The sequence below is a fragment of the Micromesistius poutassou genome, assembly GCF_964030765.1.
Source record: "Micromesistius poutassou genome assembly, chromosome: 16".
In the NCBI taxonomy this organism is placed as follows: domain Eukaryota; kingdom Metazoa; phylum Chordata; class Actinopteri; order Gadiformes; family Gadidae; genus Micromesistius; species Micromesistius poutassou.
The window spans coordinates 3,632,953-3,652,868 of record NC_140286.1 but is presented as its reverse complement, the minus strand read 5'-3'; the positions used below and the strand labels follow the sequence as shown (position 1 = coordinate 3,652,868).

The window sequence follows — 19,916 nt, the reverse complement described above, 5'->3', positions numbered from 1 at the left end:
GACAGAGAGAGACAGGGAGGGACGGAGACAGAGAAGACAGAGAGAGAGACAGGGAGGGACAGAGACAGAGAAGAGAGAGAGAGAGACAGAGAGAGAGACAGGGAGGGACAGAGACAGAGAAGAGAGAGAGAGAGACAGAGAGAGAGACACAGAGACAGACAGACAGACAGACAGACAGAGAGAGAGAGACTAGACAGGGACAGCGGGTCTTACTCGGCCGGGTGGACACGGGGCGGATCCTTCTGGTCCTTGCACTCCTCTTGTTGATGGCCATGGTGTCCTGAGGGGACAGCAAACCGTTACCGACGGAAACCGTGACCTCGCTGACCCCAGGAGACTCCCACTGCGGTGTTCAAGAGCTCCTCCGCGGGGCGGAGAAGTTAGAGACGCTGACCCCCCCGCTGTCAGCTGCCCCACAGCGGGGGAACGGTCTGCTTGGCCCCGTCTGGTCGGCGTCTTCTGACGCAGGAAGGAGGCCTTTCCTCCTCGCTGTTTGAACCAAATGGAGCAATTCTGCATATCCGCATCTTTTTAATCAACCGTTCTCTGGGTTTATCGTCGGTCGTATTCTAAGGCATAAACCGCCGCTGCACAGCCGATTGGTCGGCCCTGGTCGTTGCTCTTTAAATGCTTTTTTTTTGATAAATGGGACTTGACAACAACGCTGTAACTTGGGAGGACAGATGATGACACTTTTGTCCGTCCCACAGAATCCCTGCAGAGAACCAGCTGTCCCAGCCGGGACAGGGAGGATACAACATAGACATAAAGTAGACCAGAGTTGTATGGAGGTGTACTTAATAGGATCATAAAGTACACCTCTATACATCACCACTGTCACTGCAACAGCGGGCCGTGGCATGCTACAAAGCTAGCTGCAGTAATGCCCCGTGCAGCAGCTGCGATCCCAGTCTATAGTAAAGTTGATTCAGCAGGTGATGGGTAATATAGAAGGGAATATAAATACATATTATGATCGCAATTAAAAAGGTCATTGATCTGACTACATGTATTTTGTCGCGTTGCTGTTAGTAACTCGCCACGCCTTTCTGCCTCTGTGTGTGTAGGCTTTTCAAATGTTTTAACGTGACTTTTTTGTGGGGCCCGGATTAGAGATGGGCTATGACACAAAGGTCCACGGTAGACAGGTCAACACGAGGCGGCTCTCTGGCCTCGGGGGGGGGGGATACGTACGATGCCCAGGTTCATCCCCAGGTCCTCCTCGGGGAACTCCAGGACGTCCGTCATCCGGGACGGCCGTAGCGTGCGCCTGTTGGGTCCTCCCTCGTCCCATCGCTTGGCCTGGGACACCTGCCGCAGCTACACACACACACACACACACACACACACACACACACACACACACACACACACACACACACACACACACACACACACACACACACACACACACACAATTAAAATAAAGTATTCTCCAATAGTCCTCAGCACCCTCTCCAAGGAGGGTGTGTTGGTTGTGCGTGTCCTTGTGTGTGGAAAAACTGTAATTTTGTCAACAAAGGAAAGTATCCCACAATGTACTGTCCCCCATCAGAAGTCTGAAAAGATCTCCACTTGTGTGATTATCAAGTGAGAGAGAGAGCGACAGCGAGAGAGACAGAGAGGGAGATAGAGAGACGGAGAGAGAGAGAGAGACTGAGATGGAGAAAGAGAGAGGGGGGGGGGTTTGGTAAAGGACGAGCGGTCATCGAACAAAGACGATGAATAAAAAAAGAAAAAGATGATAGATGAAAAGGTGGTGCAACGATGAAAACGTGGAGGAGAATGACAAACACCAGCGGGTGTAGAGGGCCAAGGCTCATCTTCAATGCCACAAATGTATGAGATAAAAATATGAATATAATACTATTCAGTGGACGCTATTATCTGAAATATCGTACGATACTGTGACTGCATGCATCCATGGGGGAATCAAACAAAACCCTGGCGGTGTTAACCACATGCTCCACCAGTTGAACTACACTGGGTGGTGTTTGACTTCCAGAGGAAAACTGGGTTTGATACCCATTATCCACAGCCTATCCCGTACCTGCTTATTACGGACCTGATTCCACAATTCACCGTAGGTCATTTGGGACCAAAAAAACGAATGACGAAATATTGCGAGAACTTTGTCTAACTAGTTTGGCAACTTTGTCGCATATTTCTGGATTTCATAAATAAACGAGCAACTTTATTTGAGTTCCTCATGCAAAGCGGGGTGAATGAGCCAAAGTAAACTACGGTACATTAGTATGAGTGGGGCCCCGGCAGATGTCAGGGCTCCGTAACGAGCGATCAAACATAATCAAGGCGCAGCGGCGTTTGGCCCTGGGAGCCACCAGAGGAGAGCCTTTGATTACCTGCACCTCCGCCTGAATATTAACGAGGCCCATGGCGGCGCGTTGGCCATTGATCACGGTGACACTTCACTTCCTGTCCACCAACGCGTGACACCTACATCCGTGTCGCGCACGCATTTATTTTGAAAGTTACTTAAAGAGGCGCTCCGGAGGCGATGTGCGGATTCCCCTCGACCGTGACCAAACCTCGTCATCGGTTGGTCATGTGATTACAAGCGAGATGATCGGAAAATTTTTATTTTTGTGGAAATTCACACAGAGAAATCTTAGCCCCTCCCCTAAAGGTGTGTTCACACCGCACTTCGCCCCGCGACACGTTTCAATGTTAAGTGAACGTGGAGACGCGAATCGGGCAAATTTTTTTTTCGCCTATTCGCGCGACAAGATTTGATTGACAGCGTAAAATTTTTCCACATGAACGGCGAGCGCGTTCACGTGGATTCGCACCGCGAATAATTTGCGGCGCGAATAAAGTTAAAATATTTCAACTTCTTCGCGGCATTCGCGTTGAAACAGCCAATCAGCGTTCACTCCCTGTGGGTAACGTGGGTGAAGTAACGTAAACCAGCCAATCAGCGTTCACTCCCTGGGTGACGTCACGTAACAGCCAATCAGTTCACTCCCTGGGTGAAGTAACGTAAAACAGCCAATCACCGTTCAACCGTTCAGTGAACCGCAGCTTGGAGGAGAAAGTGATTGTTGCCGTTTGCGACTCCCGCTCTATATCTACATATAATATATAAATATCTATATCATATAATATATACGATATATATAATATCACGGCACAAAGCGGTGTGCGCCTCCGGATTATATTATTAACCCATAAACGACGGGCTCTCCCTCTTCCACAACAGGTACAGACACACATCTCGGCCATGGTTGATGAGAATGAATTGGCATGAATGACCGTTGTCAGGCAAAAAAAAAATTCGCCCCGCGAATGCACACAAAAATGCACAGCGACAGATTATGATTTGTCGCGCGGCAACATTCGCCTATTCGCGCGAATAGGCGAAATGGGACAAAGTGCGGTGTGAACACACAGTAATGGTGTAACCCCTCCCACAGGTCAATAGAGGACCCCTACCCCCCCACCCCCACTCGGAAGTGGAATACTTGCACACCTTCAAACCTCTACAGCAGGGGTGTCAAACGTTCGGCCCGCAGGGTAATTTAATCCGGCCTGCCAGATAATATCTAACGTCTATCAGAACTGGCCTGGCGGCATATCGCATTTCAGCGTTAATGCGTTGACGTGCGTGTTGGCGCGGTAACCCTGGCGCGTCAACTCCGGCAGCCTGTAATTCCCCCAACCCCCACCCCCCCGTCAACTACTCCGCCAGCCTGTAATTCTGAATTCTGTAACACCCCCCTCCCCCCCGAACAATTCCGCCTGCGGACCCTGTTACAATGTAATGTCCCCAATTAATGCAGTGCAACTGGCCCGCGACTTTGTCCAAGTCTTCTATTTTGGCCCAGTGTATATTTGAGTTTGACACCCCTGCTCTACAGCACATGGATAGATTTTGCTCTCTCTGCCAGCCTCTCTCTCTCTCTCTCTCTCTCTCTCTCTCTCCCTCCCACACAGTCTCCCTCCCCCTCCCCTGTTCCGTGCAGCACCATTCAGTTTAACAGACATTTTATTTATGATTTTTTTTGGATCATTACACACTCAATATCACCACCAAAACGTTTCTCTGGTGGCAGTGTTGCCTGATTAATGTTAAACATGCACCGATACGTGAGGCCGAGTCTTATTTATGCGCTTAATAGAGAAAATAGATTTGGAATGTAGGAGAAAATGTATAATATAATAGGAGCACAGACTGAACATTTAACTTTTCTGATATGCAACACTAGCTATGCTAGTCCTTCACAGCATTTACAGCAGGAACTGATTCACTCCAAATTAATAATTTGTCAAATAAGCGTTGTGATGAAGTTCATAAACATTCATAAAATCAATATATGTATATAATACACAAATATAAAAATCAATACAATATATTGAAACATACAATAAAACAAGTAATATATATAATAAATGCATTTATCTAAATAAAATGTATACATTTAATCAAATGTATAAAATACTAATCAAGAAATCGACACAAAAGTAATAGAAACCCCATGGCAAATGAAAACAGTACGGAGCTGCTCTACAAGAAGTCATGCAGTAAGGGACAGTACCAGTACCAGGGTCTTGTGGGTGGTGTATAGCTCCTGGAGGATCTGGTCCACGATGGAGTTGGTCAGGTAGGACACCACGGACAGCTTCACCTCTCTGGGGGGCGGGGGAGTCGGGGAGAGAGGAGACGGAGAGAAGGATGGAAAACAATGAGGAAATACACACACGCACACACTAGCCTAACCACACGCGCACATACACTAGACACTCCCACAACCCTCAACTACCCCTGGAAACAAACACAAACACACACCCTATAATCATCAAACCCAAACACACACCCCCACACACACTTTCCAAACAACCACTTACGGAAACCTAACCACACACTCCAATGTACCTAACTCCCCCACACGCGCACACACCTTCCCCCTAATCATCACCTCCACCTACACACCCATACCCCCCCAATCGTCAACCCCCTACACACAGCACAACCCTATCCACTTGCACTATAAAATACAGCCTACTCCCCCTCTCTCCCCTCATACTCTCCAGCAATATTGACGTCCCCCCCTCATACTCTAGAGCCTTGTTGACGTCCCGCCCCCTCATACTCTAGAGCCTTGTTGACGTCCCCCCCCTCATACTCTAGAGCCTTGTTGATGTCCCCGCCCCCCTCATACTCTAGAGCCTTGTTGACGTCCCCCCCCTCATACTCTAGAGCCTTGTTGTTGTCCCCGCCCCCCTCATACTCTAGAGCCTTGTTGACGTCCCCCCCCTCATACTCTAGAGCCTTGTTGACGTCCCCCCCCTCATACTCTAGAGCCTTGTTGATGTCCCCGCCCCCCTCATACTCTAGAGCCTTGTTGATGTCCCCCCCCTCATACTCTAGAGCCTTGTTGATGTCCCCCCCCCCCTCATACTCTAGAGCCTTGTTGATGTCCCCGCCCCCCTCATACTCTAGAGCCTTGTTGATGTCCCCGCCCCCCTCATACTCTAGAGCCTTGTTGATGTCCCCCCCCCCCTCATACTCTAGAGCCTTGTTGATGTCCCCGCCCCCCTCATACTCTAGAGCCTTGTTGATGTCCCCGCCCCCCTCATACTCTAGAGCCTTGTTGATGTCCCCCCCCCCCCTCATACTCTAGAGCCTTGTTGATGTCCCCCCCCCCTCATACTCTAGAGCCTTGTTGATGTCCCCCCCCCCCTCATACTCTAGAGCCTTGTTGATGTCCCCCCCCCCTCATACTCTAGAGCCTTGTTGATGTCCCCCCCCCCTCATACTCTAGAGCCTTGTTGATGTCCCCACCCCCCTCATACTCTAGAGCCTTGTTGATGTCCCCGCCCCCCTCATACTCTAGAGCCTTGTTGATGTCCCCGCCCCCCTCATACTCTAGAGCCTTGTTGATGTCCCCGCCCCCTCATACTCTAGAGCCTTGTTGATGTCCCCACCCCCTCATACTCTAGAGCCTTGTTGATGTCCCCCCCTCATACTCTAGAGCCTTGTTGATGTCCTCGGCCGCCCGGTCCATCAGGGCGCAGCGCACCGTGGCTCGGGGGATGGACACCTGCTCCGAGACGGAGGACAGCGGGGGGTTCAGTCTCTCCGCCGCCAGGGAGGACATGGGACACAGCTCGCGACACAGGGACACCATGGAGTCCACGATCACCTAGGAGACCAGACGGGGACGGGGACGGGGGGAGGGGGGTCGTCGTCAACGGGCCAACGCCACACTCCTACAGGAGGGATCCGTACGGTCAGATGGAAGGACGTACTATGGGTGACGAAGGGGTGTTGGACTCCCGACTAAAAGGTTGTGTGTTTGAATCCTGATGCCTGCGCCCTACCTGTGGGTTGACCAATGAAGGATTCTACGTAGAGAAGCCGGGACCTGCGTCATGCTTTTTAAAACTGTAGTTATGTTTTCAAAACTATAGTTATGTGTTTAAAACTGTTGTTATAATTTCCTGCTAGCCCGGGAACAATACAAATCTGCAAACCCATGTTTTATTTGCACTGGCATCCATTTGCGATATTTAACCGCGTCTGGAGGCATTCCGGTCTGCGGCCGTTGATAACACCTCTTGGAAATCGGAAATGAATAGATAGGTTCCAGACCAATATCCATTTGCAAATTGGGATGCGAATTGTCAGGTCTAGTTTTCTGCCAGACAAATTGCAAATACAAAAAATAATACATGGTTCTTATATACCATCTTACTGAATCCTTCCTCAATACTGGGCTGGAGGATGTGTAGCGGTAAGGGGTGTTTGAATCTGGGTTTGAATCCCAACGTATGTAGCCTACTTGTAGGCGTCCTTGAGCAAGATGCCCAACCCCCTATCTGCTGATTAATGGCATGTAATCAAACCATATTCACAGCAAGGCACTGTGGATGAAAGTGTCTACTATCATTTTCTATTTAGTCATTTAGTAGATAGATAGCAGACGGATCATAAATCCACACCTACAAATAATGGATTTTTAGTTATCTCCGATACTTTATTTAATTCATATTGCATTCATAATTTCCTCCCATGTGTCATCGCAGCCCGAAGCATCACTTTAGAATCCATGTGTTTTCATTTAGAGGCTTCCTGTATCTGCAATGCAGTAAATCCTCTCTTCGCTGGAGTGATGTACATGAAAAGTTAAAGGGAGGAGGAGGACGAGGAAGTGGAGGTGGAGGACAACTTGACCAGGGATATGAAATGTAATGCAATTACTGCCTCCCATTCTCCCTCCCTCCCTCCCTCTCTCTCTCTCAGTCCATGCCTCCCTCCCACTCTCTCTCTATCTCTCTTCCACTTTTAGTCCCTACCTCACTCCCACTCTCTCCATCTCTCTCTCTCTCTCTCTCTCTCTCTCTCTCTCTCCATCTCTCCCTCTCTCTCTCTCTCTTCCACTCCGCCAGTCTCTGCCTCCCTCCCACTGTCTCCATCTCTCTCTCTTCCACTCCCCCAGTCTCTGCTTCTCTCCCGCTGTCTCCATCCCTCCCAGCCATTCTATCTCTCACACCTTCAGACCCTCTCTGCATACCCATACTCTTTTTCTGTTCACCACCCTTCCTCCATCCTTTCCCACCCTCACACTCGTCTCCTTCTCTCTTTTTCTCCCCTTCCTTCCCTTCAAACACATTCTCGCCCTCCTCCCTCCTTACACCCCCCCAGGCTCTCTACTCCTCCTCCTCCCCCCTCCCTCTCAGACTCCCCCTCACCCCCCCCTCACCTGCAGCTCCTTGTCCGCCGCCTTGGTCAGCTCCCCGGCCAGAGTTTCCAGTCTCTGTCTCACCGGCCCGTCCACGGACAGCACATGAGCCAGCTCACACAGAGACGGGTACAGCTGAGAGAGAGAGAGAAAGAGAGCAAGACACAGGAGAGAGAGAGAGACAGAGAGACAGATGGTGAGAAAGGGGGAGAGAGAGCCCGGCAGAGAGAGTTAAAGAGACAGGAAGAGAGAGCAAAAGCAAAAGCGAGACGGGCCAACAGATCAGAATTATTTTTATAATATAATATTTGATTAAAAAAAAACAATAGCCATATTTTGCGATGTGCAAAAGCCGTGTAATTAATCTCCACGTAATTGAGGTTCTTTCTGGCATTGCATAATGGCATGCATACAATGTACACTGAGGAATAGCAGAGAGAGATTGGTATGCGAAAAACGTGTGTGTGCTGACACGTATGGAATGGAATGGATGTATGGAACACACACACACACACACACACACACACACACACACACACACACACACACACACACACACACACACACACACACACACACACACACACACACACACACACACACACACACACACACACACACACACGACTCACCGCCCTGGAGTTCTTGGCCTCTTTAAGGATCTGTTTGGCGGCCTGCACCTCTTCCTGATCCTCAGATCCTCTCAGGACACACACCTGCTGCTGCACACGCACACACAGCCGCTCCATCACCTGCGCACACACGCACACACACACATACATACGGTCAGCATTACCATTTCACCAAGTATGAAAATATCCATGTATATATATCTATATACGTATCTATATATATATTTCTGACCAAAGTCCCCTGCCCCAAATACACACACACTGACAGTATAAACACATTTCTGAAGCAGACACACAAACATCTCCCATGACTGCGATGTATAGCCACAAGTGCAGGAAAACACAGACGGATGCACATGTTCACGCAAGTACCCGCACACACACACACCTGTTCGGCGGTGCTGGTGACCAGGCCTTGGTTCAGCCTGAGTGCCTGCTTCTGGGAGAACCTCTGCGTCTGGTTGTTCCTCAACAGGGCCCGTTGAATCTGTGACACACACACACACACACACACACACACACACACACACACACACACACACACACACACACACACACACACACACACACACACACACACACACACACACACACACACACACACACACAGGTGGATGAGTGTTTACAGAGCGTGGCGAGCAGGTGAAAAGTCCATTTGCATGTTAATCCGCAGCCCAGAGAGCGACACCTTGAATCAGAGGGGAATCCACTGAGACGGAAGCGGACCTGCTGAGCGGCTTCACCTCTGAGCAGGCGGTAGCGCCTCATTATCTTATGCAAAGGATAACAGTAGAGAGTTATCTCCCCCGAGGACCGAGACGCCTTGTCACAACCTCAGCAAACCTTCACCAGCTGGGGGCCAAACGTTAACCAACACGGCCGTAATTATGTTTGGATAGAATTACCTCGAAGCAGTCGACAGACAGAACCTTAGAGTGCGGTGAAGACGTGGAGAATTAGGACCACAGTTGGGAGTTAGACCCTGTGGTCGCTGCCAGGCGCGTGTTTGGTTTGACATGTTTTGGTTGTATGCCGAATTCTTTACGAAAAACTAAGTACTGCTTTGTCACTCACAGATGAGCAGAGGTTTTTTTCCCCGTCTGGCATTTTCACAGCGACGGTGGGTGGTGGAAATAGGGACAGAATAAAACCACTCACAGAGCAGAATCCCCTGGACGCTCTGAATCGTGGATGGGCGCGTTTGACTCTTGAGAAGCGTGGTAGTTCGGATATTCTCAGAAGATGTTTAACCAACCTTGGTGATGGCTTGTTCCATCTTCTCTGGAGCGCTGCGGTACGCCTGGGCCACGTCGCTCAGGGGGAGGGGCATGTAGTGGATGGTGAAGTTACTGAGAGAGAGAGAGAGAGAGAGAGAGAGAGAGAGAGAGAGAGGATGAGAGACAAGAGACATAAGGAGAGAGAGACAGAGAGTTTATGAAGAGAGGGGGAAGGGAGGGGGGGATGAGAAAGAGGAAGGGAATCGGAGAGAGGGAGAGAGGGACAGAAGGGGAGGATGATGTGAGAGATGAGAGATACGGAAATGGATGCAGAGAGACAGAAGTGGAGAAAGGGAGAGCGAGAGAGTCGGGGAGGGAGAGAGACATTTTAGATGCGTTCATGTTTAGACCTGCATTATTAATTACGTTTTAAAAAAGGAAACCGCAATTACCTGAGGGACAAATCAATCGATCCTCTAATCGTTTATTCGCCCTTCTGATTGCAAAACTCACTTTAAAACATGCACTGTGTGTATGCAAAGTGATTCATGCATAGCCACAAACATTGATGAACACACACACTCACACTTTCTTTCTTCCTTTGTCACACACTGTAACAAATCCACACTCTCAAACACAAAACAAGAAATAAAGACACTTTCTCAAACACACACCCGCATACGTTCACTCTTACACACACAGTAACAAATCCACACACACACAAACGATGAGTTTGAATGGCACATAGCATCAAAGAGTGATGAAATGTGGTGTAAAGCGGTGGACTCTGACAGCGCAGCTGTCACATCTGTGTGTGTAGAAGCTCATTTATCCGTTCATAAGGATGCTTGTCTCTAATCAACATAACAGAGCTCACAAACACAAAGACCTGTGTGTCTGTGTGTCTGTGTGTGTCTGTGTCTTTGTCAGTGTGTCTGTCTGTCTGTGTGTCTGTGTGTGTGTCTGTCTGTGTGTCTGTGTGTGTGTCTGTCTGTGTGTCTGTCTGTGTGTCTGTCTGTGTGTCTGTCTGTGTGTCTGTCTGTGTGTCTTACTGTTCCAGGGCTCTGGCTACATCTTGGAGTCCCAGCACCGTAGTGTTGTTGCGATCCCATGTCACACTCCTTGCACAGCAGGCGGGGAGAGAAAGATAGCGAGGGACATATTAGTTTGCCACTCTGGAGCGAAACAAATCATCACTTACAGTGTACACAATCTCACACACACACGCACACACACCCCACACACACCCCCCACAAATATATGTGCATATACACATGCACACAGAACTGGGTCATTCAAAAAGGTACAGATGCAGTATTGCGCCGTTCAAAAATCGACACACGCATAGAACATTCCACCCACACAAATCACCCGCCTGCACTGTGCTTGTTTTGGCAAAACCCCAATGTATCCCTTTTTTCTTGTTGTCTTCCCTCCATCTCCTCCTCGTTCCATCTCTCCTCCTCCACCTACTGTACCTCCTCCATCTATCCTCTTCCACCCCACCCCCCCTCCATCATCATTCCATCTCTCCACCAGTTCCTGTACTTCCATCATCAATCGTTGTCTCCTCCTCCACCTCATTTACCTCCTCCACCTCCTTCTTCTACACCTCCGTCCTTCCATCCCTCCTCACCCATCACCCAATCTCTCCTCCTCCGTCTATAACACCTCCTCCATCTCTCCTCCTCCACCTCTTCCATCCCTCCGCCTCCTCCACTACCTGTACCAACTCCATCTCTCCTCCTCCCACTCCAGTACCTCCTCCTCCACCTCCTGTAGTCGTCCATCTTTCCACCTCCAGTATCTCCCCAGTCACTCCCACCTCTCCTGCTCCGCCCCCTGTACCTTAATCACTGTTTGATGAGCCGATGCCACCTCTGTTGCAGCACATCATTCCCTCCTCGTTCTCCCTCTCCTCATCTCCTTCACCTCTGTGTCCCCCCAGGGCTGAATAAAGTCCCCATCCTTCATCTTTACTTTAAATCTTCTTACACTCGCTCTCCCTCTCATGTCATCATCCCCACCCTCCCCGTCTTGCTGCTACACCATCCCCCCCCCCCACACCATTACCCACTCCGTTACCACGACAACGTCCCCGAACCAACCCCAGCGCCCCCCCCCCGTGCTCCCCTTTGACGCTTTTTTCCTCGTAACAAGCATCATCACCAGCATCATCCTGGGGGTCATCGTCGTCTAAATCCCATTGGTTATTTTCTTCCTCATTGAGTTTAGCCCGCGTGGTGTTTTAATAACTAAGGGGACCTCTGTCGTTCCCCCTCGGGTACGCAGCTCATCTCGGTCCCCCCAGGACAATAACCTCTATCCTTGAGTTCCTATGCCTGCATTCCAATACTCCTCAGCCCTGTAGAGGAGAACACACCCACCCACGTTCCTCCCACCTCCCCCCACACCCCCACACCCACCCCTCCATTATAACCCTGGGTCCGTGCCAAATTATCATTCCTTTGAAGCTGGTGCATCATGCCCTACCCATCCTGACTCAGAACACACACACACACACACACACACACACACACACACACACACACACACACACACACACACACACACACACACACACACACACACACACACACACACACACACACACACACACAAAATCACCATCACCTTCACCTTCACACACATGAAAGCAGAGGAACACAGACACACAAGCGTAGTCTCACAATCACACACACAACCTCACCTACCTACATGCATGCACGCACCGACACCACCACCACCACCACCACCACACACCTCAGAGTAGTGTTGATCTGCAGGGCCTTGCTCAGCATCTTGGCCCCGGAGTCTTCCAGGCAGTTCCCACTCAGGTCCACCCTCCGCAGCCCGGCGTTGGAGCCCAGGGCGTTCACCAGCACCGTGCCCCGCTGACGCAGCCTGGAGTCGGCCAGGGACAGGGACTGCAGGGCCTGGGCGTGGGGGAGAGGGGAGGGTCTCAGCGTTAGGGGGGTCGAAGAGACGGACAGTGGAGCAAGGAGGACGTGAAGGAAAGTTGGTAAAGAGCGTGAGACAGACGGTGAGAGGGCAGTGAGGCTTGAGAGATAGGGGTGTATTGGCTGTGTGTGTGTGTGTGTGTGTGTGTGTGTGTGTGTGTGCCTGTGTGCCTGTGTGTGTGTGTGTCTGTGTGCGTTTCAAATACTAGGTCTAATATCCACAGTTGTGTATGAGGGGCCCATGAACAAGCTTTTGCACACGCCAAAGCTTAGTGTGTGTACATGGGCATGCACGCACACTTGAGAACGCTTGTGAGCTATCACCATCAAATGTGGTAAATAATTGAGCAAGCTACTTGTCATGCTGAATTTGCTTCTCAGAAAGCAGGCCGAATGAGATCGAGAGATAGCTAGAGAGCGAGAGAGAGAGAGATAGCGAGAGAGAGAGAGAGAGAGAGAGAGAGAGAGAGAGAGAGAGAGTGAGAGAGAGAGAGAGAGAGATAGTGATCGAGAGTGGTGGAGGGAGCTAAAGAGAGAGTTTGGCCCTAAGGAGAGTTAGGAATATGGTGAAACTAAATGAATGATTCATCGTGCGCCTGCAGAGTCCATGGATGACTTAACAGGCGTGTCTGTTTGTGTGTCGCGCTCACCCTGTGCTTGTAGCCACATAAGAGAGCGAGAGACAGTGACATAGAGAGGAGAGAGCGAGAGAGAGAGAGAAAGCGAGAGAGCTTGTAGCTGAGTGAGAGAGAGAAGAGAAGAGAGAGAGAGAGAGCTTGTGGCCGTGTCAGGGCGAAAGACATGACAGAGTTAGGAGAGAGAGAGAGAGAGGGGAGTGAGAAAGAGGAGCAAATTAAAGTGAGAGAGCGACAGAGAGAGAGCGAGGAGATAAATCGATTGAATCTGTTGATGCTGTGCAAGCGTAATTATGTAAATTATAATTTGAGCAAGGCTCTAAGAACTTAGCATGGGTGAAGCGTGTGTGTGTCTGTGGGTTTGGTTGTGGTGTGTGTGTGTGTGTGTGTGTGTGTGTGTGTGTGTGTGTGTGTGTGTGTGTGTGTGTGTGTGTGTGTGTGTGTGTGTGTGTGTGTGTGTGTGTGTGTACTCACACAGTCCTCTTCCTGCACCAGGTGAACTAGTTTCTGCAGAATCTCGTCCAGCAACCTGAGAAGCAAACACATCGTCTCTTCATCCTCAAACACCCTCTTCATCAGCACCATTATCCCGCCGTCCAGCCTTGACTTCCTCAGTGTGAAACAAGGCCATCATTAAGCCGTCTCAACCATCATTAGTGATCATCATTACTATTTACATAACAGCTGCATCAGCACCAGGAGCCATTGGCTTCATTAACACACACACACACACACACACACACACACACACACACACACACACACACACACACACACACACACACACACACACACACACACACACACACACACACACACACACACACACACACACACAGACACACATTTCCAACATCCCCCCCATAGATGGTGCTGTTCCTGCGTTTAGATTATTGTGAAACAGATCCTCTTTAACATTAAAAGCATCCAGCATCCAGCCCGGCCACCCACCTGCCCTTCACGTTGAAGTTCTTCCCCAGCAGCAGGTGCTTGAGAGAGGGGTGTCTGGAGAAGGCCGGGAGGACCACCAGCATGTCCCCATCCAGCCCTGCAGAGGCAGCACAGGATCACAACTTAGTATTACCCTTCCATTAGTCACAACACGTCTCTTTGAATAAATGTCTGCAAGTGACTTCCGATACGGGTCATTGAGGAGCAGGTCTGGGTCAGCAGGTCATCTCGCTTGAGGATGCAGACCTTGTTACCTCCAGTGTGACCTGTCTGATATCACGAGAGCAGGTAGGGTCTGGGGCAGCGTGCTCAGAGATCCCTACACGTAGACACAAACCCAGTACATTGCGGCATTGAGAGTCGAACAGCCTAACGCTGCCTCTATCCTGGACCAGAGACCACGTTGGACAGTCCTTCAAATAACGCTGTTCTCCACACCCAGCAGGACGACCATGGAAGAGATGGTACGGGTGATATCTCACAACTCCTTCCTCCTCCTCCTCGTCTTCCAGTCCTAACTTCCTTTTGAGAAGAGTGTAAGACTGGGAGGCATCAAAACTGAGATGTCTCACAAACAGAAGATCTAAGCACGCCTCGCCCGTCACTCACATCAGTGTCTCCATGCTTGCATCACCTTTTGATCTGCACCCCCCTTATACTGTGTGGTGGGGAGAGGGGGGGGGGGGGGGGGGTTGGAGAGGGCCTAAGTGAAATGTAATAGAATACAATTCTGTCTGCCGAAAGATGAAAGCAATGTCAATGATCCAAGAGGATTAAGTGTTGTCTGTGCATTTTTGCCTGGTAATCCACAAATAATATGCACATAGGGGTGTGTGTGTGTGTGTGCGTGTGTGTGTGTCTGTACCGTTATCGGAAATGTCTAGGGTTCCAACGCAGGCAACGCGAGGAAACAGTTCCTGGAGCACGCCGGCACCAGCTGATCTCAGCTGAGCGAGAGACATAAACGTAAAGAGAGAGGTATAGACGGACAGAGACACACACAGACGGACAGACAGACAGACGGACAAACGGACAGACAGAGAGATAGAAAGAGACGGAGAGAGAGAGAGAGACACAAACACAGACGGAGACAGACAGACAGACAAAGACAGACCGTGAAACGTTAGAGAGACATAGTAAGTGAGAAGAGTAAGATAGAAACAGACATAACAGACACAGAAAGTCAGAAGAGCAGAGCTCTTTCTCTCTCCATATTATAATGGGATCAAGGGAGCATACCGGGGAGGAAAGAGAGTATAATAGCAATACAGAGAGGAGGGTTACATTCATCTATAATATAGTATTTATATTAATATAGAGTGGGAGAGCGGGTACCTCACAGCCGCTGATGTCCAGGTGGAGATCCGTGATGTGAGGGTTGTTGGATAGACCCAGGAACAGAGCTCTGAAACAGAAAAATAGGAGATTATAATAAGAAACTGTTAATGAAAGAGAATGAATGAAAGAGAGAACAGATAGAGTGAATGAAAGAGAGAACACATAGAGGAATATACAGTGTATCTAGGCAGACAATAAGAGTGAGAACAGATAGTGAGAGAAGAGTGAGAGCCAGAGGCAGGAGCGAAGGGTGGAGAGGGGGAGGAGATGAAGGGCAATAAAGAGTTTGTTGTTAATAAAACAAAAGGGAAATGAAAGAACAGGGGTGGTGGAGGAGGGGGAAGAATAGTCTTGCAAGGGGCCGGTGGAAATGTAACCAGAGGAAGGGAAGGAGAGTAACTGAGCAAGGCAAGAGAAACACAAACAGGCAACACACAAAACAAGATGGCTGATATGAAGCACATGGGCCCTGCGTGAAATCAATCTGTCGCATTGTAATCCGTCCACACCCAACGCGTACTTTGATTGATAAGGTACCACAAACATCATTTATAATGGATTTAGAATATGCACACAAACAAGAACATTTGAGCTTTTTTGCCCCATTGATTTTATGGATGACACAATTTAGTCATTTAGGCATATCTATCATCTGCAGATCTGTCTGTATTCTGGTAAAAATACATTTTTCAACGTAATACCCGATGCGCATTTTGAATTGAAGTAAAAGGAAAAAGGAACAAAACGAAAAATGAAATCCCAAACCTGAGATCCCGAAAAAACTAAGAAAATGTTCTTAGTCTAACGTGCATATGTTCACAGATCCACAAACCCAGACATAAACACACACACACACACACACACACACACACACACACACACACACACACACACACACACACACACACACACACACACACACACACACACACACACACACAACGTCTGCACCTGACTACACAGCCATCACCAGCCAGGTGCCTGCTAACACAGAGCAGGCACATCCGTGTACTTTGGCTTTTATTTTCTATGCATTGATGCATTGATTCTACTCCCATTGTGCTCCGATCACAGCCGCCTGACACGAGTGTGTCGCATTCTGGAGGTTTGAACTCCTCCACCATCAACTACAGAACCAGCAGCTGTTCCTAGCACACAGACAACATATCAACGCCCCACACACACACACCCACCCACATCCGAACGAGATGCCCCCATATAACCTCGCTACAGAGAGAGGGAGACGGAGAGAGTGAGAGTTATTTCATTTGAAATTAGTCTATATCTATAGCTCTAATAAATAACACACACACACACTGATTTTTATAAATATTTCTCATACATTTATATCCTTATTCCTATTTCAAATTTTTGTATCTTATTTTGTCTTGTATTTCTCTTTTTGTCCTTTGGCGATTTCTATGTACGTTTTAAATGCCATAAAGGGCCTTGATTGAAAATGACTTCCCCATATTACCGCGTTGTGAGCAAACACTGTACAAACCAGATACCAATAGATCAATGAAGAGGATTATACATCTGTCATTGGCTCGTCTTAATTGCATGTGAAACCAGGCATTGAAGCTCAGAGAGGTTACTGCTCTCAAATGCCCAGTCCTTGTAACTGAAGAAGCCATATTGAGTGTGTTAAACATGGACTTAGCATAGACTTAGCATGATAACCTCGTAAATCAACATCAAACACTTAACCCTGGCATGAGAAAAAGGAACCAGGCTTAACAGAATCCCACTCTAGACACACACACACACACACACACACACACACACACACACACACACACACACACACACACACACACACACACCTGCACCCAAAATAGATGCACAGAAACAAATTACACAGAAAGTTGTCTACGTTTCCATAGAAACCTAGGATTAATAATGTCACTATTTTGAGTGTGCAGCACAATGCCTTGCTTATTATCCGGGGCTAAACGGTGCTCCTAACGAGGTTGGGCTAACGAGGGCTTAACAAGCTGCTCTAATTAGAGAGCTACAACCCTGTGTTGTTCCTCTGCCTGTAGTGGAGAACACGGCTTCACCCTCCATCCTTCCACCCCGCACGAGCCCTTATTTAACCACCTTCACAAACGGCAGTCACTCTACGCCGTGTTCCAAAGAAAGGTTTCCTCCACCGTGAATAGGTTTCATCTGGAAGACGGAATAAATGGAAAACAAAAATAGATGACAGCGTGTCACGGTTCAACTGGCTTCAATCATCAGAGACAAAATTACTTTTGTTTTCTAGATCACTTGATGTTAATCTGATTTGACAGTCATCTAAAAGTGGATAGTTCCTTTCATGATTGTACTTTTGTTGTACCACTAAAGATACAATTATGAAATGCCAAAACGTTTACATTTAAGGCATTTAGCATTCCAAAGCGACTTACAACCATTCATAAAACCTTTACCCAGCGACAGCGGTGTCAACCATCAATAAGACAGCTGGTCGTGGGCAGTTCGGGTAAGGTGTTTTGCTCAGGGACACTTCGACACACAGCTCGGAGGAGCCGGGGATCGAACTATTACCCGGTTAATAGTGTATTTGATTAATTATTTATTAATCAACAAACAATAAATACACAAATTAAAATCAATTTGCAATATTAATGAATAAAACACACAAAAATAACAATGATGAATTTCAAGTTTATCCAAAAATTTACAAAACAGTAAGTAAGTAAGAGTAATATGAATTAACCAAAAGTATGAAAAAATGTATGAATAAATAAAAATTATATAAACAAAAAATGTGAATACCAATATGAATGATATGATTTGAAAAAACTAACAAATTACAATGACTAAACTCATGATGCACCCATCCTGCCCCGCTAGACCAGGCCAACCAGTGTGGTCTAATCCTGGACCAAGACCGTAAGTGGTCTCATGTAGATCAGGGTCTTAAGTGGTCTCCTGTGAACCAGGACCTGAAGTGGTCTCATGTAGACCAAGACCTGAAGTGGTCTCCTGTAGGGATGTCACGATACCAGAAATTTAGTAGTCGATACCAATACCAGTGAAATTCCACGATTCTCGATACCCAATTCGATACCACGGTCAAAAACAAAACAATAAATCCCATGTACTTTATTTATTAAAAACATTTAAACATTCCAAAAAACAGTGGCACTGGCATGTAGCCTTCAAGTAATGAATAAAAATAAACCACTATTAACATTACAAAAAAAGAACAGTGGCATGTAGCGTTCAAGTAATAATAATTAAAAAATAATAATACGCGCTGAAAGCAGGCAGCTATGCGGCTGGCGTTTACACTTGCGTGCATGGCGGGGTTTAAAACATAACTTCCAACCTAATATTAAGTAATATAACGCAGGTGCGCAAGGCAGCCACAGGAGACGCCAACATTGTTTTCAACTGCTCGGTACCGCGCCGTATTAATTAACCAAGTTTTGAAAAGAAAAAGTATTTGAAGCGAATAAGCAACGCTGTTTTTGATTTGTTTATTTGGTTTTGAACGAATAATTTTGGATGCATGCATCGGCTTTGAGTTGGTTTGTTTACTTTGAAATTGCATACGCTCGCAACACACACGCACACGCGCACACGCACGCACACATTCACCGCCGCACCTACTACAACCTGCCGATCTTCAATCAAAACATCAAGTAAGTGATGCCGAACGCAGTCGTACCATGCGTGTTTAGAACCACAACATTGAAACGGGTCCCGTCTGAAACAGTCGCGCGGCGCAGCGTTCCAAACGCAAAGTACTTCCAGACGAGACTCTTGTTATTCTTTTTATCGACGAGTCGAGGCGGAGCCGTCGCACTCGCTGCAGCTGCCGTCTTCCATGTTCCCGTGTAGGTATATATGCTGCCCACGTGACGTCCAGAGGAATTGCATCCTCGGTACCTACGGTACTAAGAAAAACGAGTACCGTCACGTTTTTTTAATTTTGGTATCGACTTGGTACCGAAGTATCGGTTCTCGTGACATCCCTAGTCTCCTGTGAACCAGGCCCTGAAGTGGTCTTGGAGCGGACTCACCTGAGGGAGTCTGGTGGCACCTTCATGGAGGCCAGGCTGACGTGGGTCAGGCTGAAGGCGGAGCTGAAGAACTGGCGGAACGTGGGCAGGGAGTCCCTGGCTCTCCTGGGAGAGACGGAGGAGAGAGAGGAGAACAAGGAGAGTGAGTGAAGGATGGAGAGCGATGCAGCTGAGAACCAACACTATCCCGGACCAATGTGGAAACGCATCTTTGATACAAAATGTACATTACTTTTGACCACCCAAACTGAGCTTTTTTAAAACGACATGAAGTGGATGAATTCCTCCAGTCCTGCCTGGAATGGTAAAAATGTATTTATTTTCACTTCTTTCCAGAAAAGATTACAATAATTTGTCACATGATGAGCAGAGCTTCCTGTTTGGCTGAAGTAAGAAGGTTATTCTGCATTTTAAAGCGTAGACAGGGATGGGAAAGATTTTAA

General features: G+C 48.2%; 1 protein-coding gene across 1 annotated transcript in view; it reads right to left on the bottom strand.

Moving 5' to 3' along the window:
• The window catches only part of carmil3 (capping protein regulator and myosin 1 linker 3), a gene marked incomplete at both ends in the record, with an annotated part of 80,504 nt that overhangs the window by 13,077 nt on the left and 47,511 nt on the right, over positions 1-19,916 (bottom strand). The window contains 15 exons of the mRNA XM_084481436.1: positions 214-280; positions 1,195-1,320; positions 4,557-4,650; positions 5,989-6,164; positions 7,725-7,838; positions 8,336-8,455; positions 8,724-8,822; positions 9,591-9,684; positions 10,605-10,673; positions 12,316-12,488; positions 13,622-13,676; positions 14,099-14,195; positions 14,964-15,045; positions 15,434-15,503; positions 19,474-19,578. Coding sequence (XP_084337562.1) covers positions 214-280; positions 1,195-1,320; positions 4,557-4,650; positions 5,989-6,164; positions 7,725-7,838; positions 8,336-8,455; positions 8,724-8,822; positions 9,591-9,684; positions 10,605-10,673; positions 12,316-12,488; positions 13,622-13,676; positions 14,099-14,195; positions 14,964-15,045; positions 15,434-15,503; positions 19,474-19,578 — 1,541 coding nt within the window. The remainder of the gene's footprint in view (positions 1-213; positions 281-1,194; positions 1,321-4,556; positions 4,651-5,988; positions 6,165-7,724; positions 7,839-8,335; positions 8,456-8,723; positions 8,823-9,590; positions 9,685-10,604; positions 10,674-12,315; positions 12,489-13,621; positions 13,677-14,098; positions 14,196-14,963; positions 15,046-15,433; positions 15,504-19,473; positions 19,579-19,916) is intronic.